Source organism: Motacilla alba, chromosome 1, assembly GCF_015832195.1.
Source record: "Motacilla alba alba isolate MOTALB_02 chromosome 1, Motacilla_alba_V1.0_pri, whole genome shotgun sequence".
Lineage (NCBI taxonomy): Eukaryota > Metazoa > Chordata > Aves > Passeriformes > Motacillidae > Motacilla > Motacilla alba.
Genome location: NC_052016.1, coordinates 94,706,184 through 94,714,408, shown reverse-complemented (window position 1 = coordinate 94,714,408; position 8,225 = coordinate 94,706,184). Strand labels below are relative to the sequence as shown.

Below are 8,225 nucleotides of genomic sequence, written 5' to 3'. Positions count from 1 at the left end.
CCGCAGGGCGCGGACACCGCTGCGGGAAGGGCCGCGGGGCTGTACGGGGTGGCGCGGGGCGGGCGCGGGGGGGCGCGGGGTGGCGCGGGGCTGTGCGGGGCGGTGCAGAGCGGCGCGGGGTGGGCGCGGGGCGGCGCGGGGTGGGCGCGGGGCGGTGCGAGGCTGCGCGGGGCCGCGCGGGGCGGGCGCGGGGCGGCGCGGGACGGGCGCGGGGCTGCGCGGAGCCGCGCGGGGCGGGCGTTAGCCGCCGTCCGTTACCCGCCGGCCCCGGCAGCCACCGGCCCCGGCCCCACCATCCCGGTCCCAATGGACGACGCGGAGCCGCAGCCCGTCCCGGAGCCGGCCGACATGGCTTATTTCGGCCCCACCTCCCTCACCTACCTCCCCGTCCTCCAGTGGTGGGTGCTGTCCCCTTGCCCGCCTCCGGGGCTGAGGATGGAGCGGGGAGGTGGCGCGGCTGTCTCTGCTTTCCCGAGGGGCTCGCAGGATCTGCCTTGCCACAGGGAGTGTAGGAGTCCCGCTTTCAACTCTTCTCGCGGTTTCGTAGGGCAGGAGTGTGGTTTGCTGCAAAGGCCCCATCATCGTGGTGCATAAACGATGCATAAACGATACCAAGCGTGCAGGGAGATTTCCCCAAAAGACCACCTCGTGCCACGAGCCTTAGTGATATGGAGCTGGTTTGACATGGGGGAAACGGGACTTTGTCTCAGCCTGCCCACCGGCTGGGATCTGGCCCCTGGCAGCCATCCACGAGGTGTGATGCTGCCGGGCAGCTGTGGAGGATCTCCCTGGAGGATCCCCCCGCCTCCACCGCTGGTGCCTGGTGGGCTCTTGCAGCGCTCAGGTGGCTGCGAGCAGGTGGCACACTGGCACTCCGGGTGATGCTGGACGTTTGAGATTCTCCAAGGTTATTTTTTTCTTGAGCTGAAGGTCGAACTCCTTATTGAGACACTTTGTGTAGTGGAGGAAGGTTGACACCATTGTTTTCTTAGGCTTTGATAAGAGCATCATCTGCCATGTGACAGCCACAGAGAAACCAGGATTACTTTACTTGTCTCCCCAAGCACAAATGAGTCCTGCTCATAAATCATGTTGAAGCTGTTGTGAAACAGTAACAACACATACAAACTTTTAACTCATCAGCAAGTGATCTTAAATAATTTTACTCCCCCCATCAATCATACTTGAGCAGTGGGAGTTAGTTTGTGTTTTCCCTCCGATATAGATACCACTGCTCCCATTTTGAAATGACTGAAGGAAGAGATTCACACAAGGTCATTCATCCAACAGGTCTGAGACACAGCATTAAATTGAATCATAAGCAGTCCTTGAAAGGATGAACTAATGATTCTTTTCATCATGGCAACCTTCTTCTCATGTTTTAAAAAAATTTGAATGTTCAGCTTCATTTTACAGTTGGTGCATTTCCAGTAGCAAACCAGATTTTGCTCTAGAAATGGTTTAACTGCAGACTTGCCAACCTGTATAATGGCCTGGCTGCTAAGGGTTCACGTAGAATAGGTGGCAAACCCTAAACACTTGGAGTCTATGTGAGGTCCTAAAATCAATAGGATAAAAAACCTACACAGTGTGTGGATAGACAGTAGATGAATGGAGAAGGTCTTTCCCCCTGTGCTTTTTCTTTAACCTCGATCTTTCTGCCTTATCACACTTTCATTTTGACTTTTTTGGTAATTTTTCACAGTTTTGTTTTGATGCATGCCATAAAAACTCGAGTTTTGAAAACCTTCAAGAAAAGGAGTGCTGTGCTCTTTTCTGTGCAGATTGTTTTCCTGATAGAAATATTTTTGTATTATGTGTCAGCACTAAGAGGGTGTTTGACTTACTATTTGAAAAAGACTGGCAGCTTAAAAACTAAGAAAATCACAAAATGGAATTCCCAAATACTTTGTTGCTAAGTAGTTAAATGCTGAGGAAAAACTATTGGCAGAAAACAGCTACTGGAGCATGAATTAATTTCTGATGCACTTCCAATGACTCTTGTGATGTTATATTAAGGATGAATTTGAGTTTAAGATTAATCTCCTCTGAGACTGCTCAATTGTGAAGAGTTTTGAGATGCTCTAGAAGAAAAAGCACTTCTGCCTGCTGGGAGGCAGAGCTCATCAGGACTCTTATGTAGAATAAATTTCATTTACCTTTTAGCCTGATGATGGGAAATACCCCATTAGAGCAGCAGATCCCCTATCTTTGGATGCAGGTTCCTGCTCAGGTCTAGACATGAAGCCTTTGCTGTTGGATGGTGCGGCTGGAGGTGCTGAGGAGCTGGCAGGGAGCCCAGCAGAGCCTCTTGGGTTGTTGGGTGAGGAGATGGTCTTCAAGGAGGTATAGGTGAGGCATCTGGGGGTCTTTTGCTAGGGAGAAGGAAAGCTGGGGGAAGCAGATAGCGTTCTTCAATGGAAAGAGGGGAGGAGGCACAAATAACAGGTGAGGTAAACATCATCAGGTACTTGCTCAGTCTGTTCTAGCAAGCCAGTTTGCTGTAGACCTTATCCACTGTCTACTGACAAAGCAACTAAGATAAACAACTGGGTTGCCTGAAGTCAGGTGCTAAAACAGAGAATGCTGATTTGAAGTCCAGCTGAGTTATCACAGCCGGTGAATTGAGAAGTCTGCTTTCCCAATGACCTGGATTGTGAATAAAGACACAGTGAGTAACTGGCACTGTGCTGCACTGGCATTCAGCTGATAAATTAATTAAATATGCATCAATAATTTGGTAGAACGGAAACAGAGTCAGAGCAAGAAAGTGCCGTGATATGAGCAGTGTGTCATGCTTTGAAAATTAATCCCTCTGCTCCTTTGCTCCCATATTTGTACTGCAGCCTGTTATCTTTTGACATCAAAACCATTGGCATTATTTTATAATTAAAGATAATTTTTTTCCTGGTGAAGGTAATATCTTAAGCTAATAAGTAACCAAGTTTACATTTCCCTCACCTTATTCACACGAGTAGTTGCACTCACTTGACTATGACCATTCTGATTAGTAGGATGAATCAGGGATTTGGCAAAAGGATGGATATTTAAACACCTAAGCCTATTTCAGTCCTGGCAGTTCTGTTATATAGTAACTGTAAATTAAAACTCTGTTCTCCTATTAAACTTGTCCTAAAATCATGAAAACAGAATGTGGTCCTTTATAGTTTGTGCACTCTGTCCCAAAACACCATATTTAACATTTTAGGTGGAAAAATGCTCATTTTTGGTATAGTGGATACCCTTCTATTTAGAAGACTGAAGTTAGATCCTTTGATATAACAACATTTTGCATATGAGAAATTCAAATATTGTCTGTATTGGTGTTAATGTTATAATGGTATTACTAAGTTGTATTGTTTTAATTTAAAAATTACGAGAACTAGTTAATTTCTTAGCAGAATCTCACATGACCTCTCTTACATGTTGAAAACAAGGAAAATAGGGCTTTATATATATATATATATATATATATATATATATATATATATATATGAAAAAGTATATTGTTTCCCAGGATACAGAATAACACAAAGGAAGTAGCTCTTTTTGATTCTATGCTTCTATAAAATCAGAAAGACTATTACAGAGTTCACTGTAAATCTGATGAACTATAAAATCTAACAGTTCTTTCTTCTAACTCTGACACAAACCAATTGATGATTTTTGTTTTAAAGGCTAGCTGATAATTTCTATTTGTGTGGAGGATGCACTGTACCCTGTCGGCTACTATATGAGCTGTATATTGAAACCTGCAATCCAGATTTCAAGATTCAAGTACATCCATCCACCTTTGGAAAGGTACAGAGTAGATAGGATATACAAGATAAGAAGTAGGGATGCCTAAAGAGAAAGCCTGATCATCAACTTTACACAGATATCAAAAGACATTAAATAACAGAGAAGAATGAATATGTAATGAATTTTGCTTGCATGTTTTCTAATGTATTTCTGCTAAGCCTTCATGTAGATGTATTTGTACCAGTGGAAAGAGTTTTGTTTGGAATGCAGTTTATTTTCTTCAGGGAACTGGTGCATGATACACTAGCAAAGAGTTCTTTTGCCAATATATTTTAGAAAGTTTTACAGTTTTCTTTTTTTAACAGCAGAAAGTTACACAACTCATTCCAAGGAGATGATTCCTCTGTCTTTAAAAGATACCTTTGGTTGTTACATAATTTTATACTTTCCCTTTTCAGTATACTTGAGGAGATTTTGCTCCAAACATACCCTAAAAAGTTGCTACAGAATCATCCAAGCAAAACAAATGCAGATGTAGAACTGAATCCCCTTCTAACGTTCCACTTTTCTATTGCATAGAGGTTGATAAACCCATGGAACAATTGACACTTAGAAATCCAAAATACAATCAACACCCTTAGCTATTCAACCTTTTTTAACTAATTAAGGAAGATATCGTGATTATTTCTTGTTCAAGTCTTCTTATTCAGACTTCAGAACTTCCTATTTTATATGGCTAACTTTTTGTTAATTCCCACAGTAAGAGCTACTAAGCATTGTTTTAACACAAGCCCAAAATAATTTAAGTACAAGTTGTACCTGAAGTCAATTTCATTTGTATGGCTAACCCCATTCTATGAATCATTTATCTCAATTTGGTTGAATCTAAAATTTTTTTACTGGATAAGTTAAATCACTTTTGCTGAAAATTAATATTTGAGTGAGTGATCGGTGTAATTTATTACCACAGCTTAATGGATCATCAGCCATCAGCTAAGACCATGGGTAAAATTTGCCTGGCTCAGCATAGACATTGGCTATGAAGCTTGCCACCTTAAAAATCTCTAGGTAGCCACTGGAGAGAAATAAGTAACTATACATGTTTCCTCACACTGAATGAGTCACCTCAGACAGCTCAGATGAAAGGGACCTCAGACCTGCCATTTGTTTTCCCATTGACTGCGTAGTCTGCAGCGACTATCTTAGACTCCTCTGCCTTGTAGCCATGCAGATGAGATTAATCCTATCCTGCCTGTACCCTTCCAGTGCTCCAGCACGGCTGAGTTACCGCCTGTAAGCTTTGTGTGGTTTACCTTAATGTGTTTGACTTTTCAGCTGGGACAGGCACAGATGACGTGTGTCTGGTCTCATGGAAGGGCTGACCAGCCAGAGCTGCTGTGGGCTGGTGCTTGCAACTATTTGCTCACAGCCTCAACCAACCCAGTGCACTGCAGTGCAAGTTGACACATCCCAAAGCAGCAAGCTGGGGTGCAGCTCCCCGGTGCCTTGAAATGGTCTGGCTGCCTGCAGCAAGAGAATGGACCTTGTAGCAAAGCAGCCGAGGAGAGCAGGAGCTGCAGCAATCCTGGTTTAACCTGAGTGCATGTGTAATCACTTACCACAGCCTATGATGGGCTGAGCTATTAATAATTTACCAAGCTGTAGTAACCTGACTCTGCTCCATGTGTGTGGACTGCAAGGGCTTTTGCAGTGCAGCCCCATGTGGATAAAACTATGGTGCTTGAAGACACTACAAGTCTCATCTGCCCTCTCCCTCTGCCCAAATACATCACTGTCTCTGTAAGGAATGGCAGCGGGAGGAAGGGTCTTGTGCCACAAAAGCCCCAGTTTCATAGGCCGTCCTTTTAGAAAAATGGGATTATGCTAAGCTATCAATTTGAGAAAGGGAGCAGCTGGGGTGGGTGCATGCAGAAACATGCAATGAACAGGTCCACCATAAAAACTACAAGTGTGTGTTGATGAGTGCTTTATCAGGCCTTTGGACCAACAATACACTGTGCAGAGTCCAAGCTTTGTGCTGCTGCATGGAGACTCTCCTCACTGCTCACTAACATGGAGTAAATCCTCTGTTCCTGCTATATTGGGAATATTAGAGTGTCCTGGGTTAGTCCTGGACCCAGGTGTCCTGAGTTAGTCCCTGTTAGTCTCAGGACAGCTCATGCAGAATAATCGTAGTGAAGTGGATTATAACCCTGACAGTATCTAATTACTCTGTAGAGCCCAACCTTGACAGATGCTGCGTGACCTCAGTTCACACCACCACAGTGGTCAAAAGGTTGCTTTGCAGCTTGATGATTCAGGTCTTTTTAAGACAGATAAGTCTAGCCCTATCCTTTCAGTACACCTTCCAAGAGTAAGTGGGTAGGTGAAGCCACTTGTGTAAGTCCTTCTTAAATGAATAAGGCTTGATGGTCTGACAGAGTATGGGACCATCAGGGCACCTTCAAGTTCCCCCAGCTGATTGATCCTGCCCTAGCTGCAGGGGGTGTCTTGGTGTGAGCACTGTTTTCTAGTGCAAACTATAAAAGACAATTCCTACCTGAGAGAGGTAATCCTTTAAATTATTTAGCCTTGGATCCACAAATGCCTGATTGAGTTTAGTTCAACAGTTACCATTTGAGAGGTGTGTAAGAACAGGTATTAGCCTGGAAATTATGAAAAGCAAACAAAGTGATTAAGGACAAAAAAACTGTGCCAGATACATTTTTGCATCTTCAAATGAATTTTCCAAGTATCTCTCATTTTCTGTTTATACAGCTTATTCAGTTAGTTTTCCCAGGCCTGGTGACAAGAAAGCGGACCACAGCAGGGAGCATCAGGTATTGGGTTTTTGTCCTTTCTTTAAAAATGTTATTTATAACTATTCTAATAAAATTTTAAAGTGGGTGACTTTTCAGCCCCAGCACTGTAATATGGCAGCTGAATTGTTAGTTGCAAGTCTGTAACACAACCCAACATCCAGAGTAATTAATGGTGTAACCAAGGACATTAAAATAGAGTTAATTCCATGAAAACCACCACATCGGATCTGTTTTGGTAAGGCAAGAATTCCAGATTGGACTGCTTTTTAAAAGACCTTAGTGCTCCAATTTGTATTGGCTAATAACAGCATGGTTTGCATGAAGCATCTGCCAGACATCACAGCCTTACTGAGAGCTCTTCAGACACTGCATCTCTAGGCCAGGAAAGACTGGCTCTGGGATGCACAGGGGTGGTGATTAATGATTAATGATTAATGATTAATGATTAATGTCCATATGGTGCTTTTTGTCCTTGCACACATCCATGGAGTGACCCAGCACATACTGATGGTCAATGGAAATACTTTGAACTTTCAAACCATTTAAATCAGGCAACTTCAGGTCCTCCTCGTAAACGTCCATTTTTTTCCCTTCCCTCTCTTCTAGAGCACAGAGAGTTTGATGCTTTTTTTGTATCCAAAGTTATACCCCCACACTGAACATCCAGACTAGGAAAAGGGATGTTTTAAGCTCATTGAGACTGAATAATTTTATGAGTGTTTTTTGTAGCTGTCAAGTATGGGCTTTGAGAACAACATGCCCTTACTTGATCTGTGACTTGTCTCCAAGTCTGGACGTGCTATCAGCTTGAGCCAGGAGATCCTTTATTTTGGGAGACACTCCTAGGCTCCCGCTCACAGCAGACAGGATTTGGGATGGTGTTTGGTGGCCTCCAGGCTCTCTCTTCCCATCAGCAGAAGGTTATCTGCTCCTGGCTGCAGGTGGCCCCAAAGCACAGCACCGCTCCCCTGGCTCCTGGTGGCCCAGCCTGGGAGCACCTTGGTAGCAGAGGTGGTGGCTCTGTTTCTCATTGAGCTCAGATAAATCTTACAGAAGGTCTGGCAGTTTCCTTGAGTTCTAGCTTGCCATGACGCTGATGGGCCATCCAGTCACTGAGCTACTGTAAATGGCCGAGAACAGCTGCACCAAGTCCTTCAGCTTCCATGGGGATATGGGGACCCCTGTCTGCTAAGAGTCTGTTTCCTGACTTCACTAACTGTCCTGTGCAAATCTGAGGCACTCCATTCACTGACTTAAGTTTTATTTCATTTAGAAGAGGGTGTCATTGCAGGACAAAAACTGTTAAAGGGAGTTTGGAAAAAGTTTGTGTAATTATTTTCTGTTTGGGAAAAGAAACATTCAACAGCATTTAAAAAACAAATATCGCTTTTCCCATTTGATCTTTTCTTGATTAAACAGTATGATCATCTGCTTTCAAAACAGAATTATGAATTATTTGCTGACTTGTTGAAAATGATGCAGTTTTTTTTTTTAATTTTCTAGATATCATTATGATGGAATAGCTATCAAGAAGGAGTCTTCCTTTTATGCACGTTTTTGCTGTCTTCTGTATGAACAAAATTATCTCAGGTTTGTTTTTAAAAATGTTTTAATCAAAAAATGTCACCATGACTGTCCATATGTTTTCTGTCCGTGAAAATC

At 43.5% G+C, this 8,225-nt stretch overlaps 1 protein-coding gene across 1 annotated transcript in view; it reads left to right on the top strand.

Annotated features, from left to right (window-relative positions):
* The first annotated feature begins 348 nt into the window (after window positions 1-348).
* The window catches only part of RFX8 (regulatory factor X8), a 32,761-nt gene continuing 24,884 nt past the window's right edge, over window positions 349-8,225 (top strand). Inside the window, exons 1-4 of the mRNA XM_038143799.1 lie at window positions 349-398; window positions 3,678-3,801; window positions 6,520-6,581; window positions 8,067-8,153. Of these exons, the coding sequence (XP_037999727.1) occupies window positions 349-398; window positions 3,678-3,801; window positions 6,520-6,581; window positions 8,067-8,153 (323 nt within the window). The remainder of the gene's footprint in view (window positions 399-3,677; window positions 3,802-6,519; window positions 6,582-8,066; window positions 8,154-8,225) is intronic.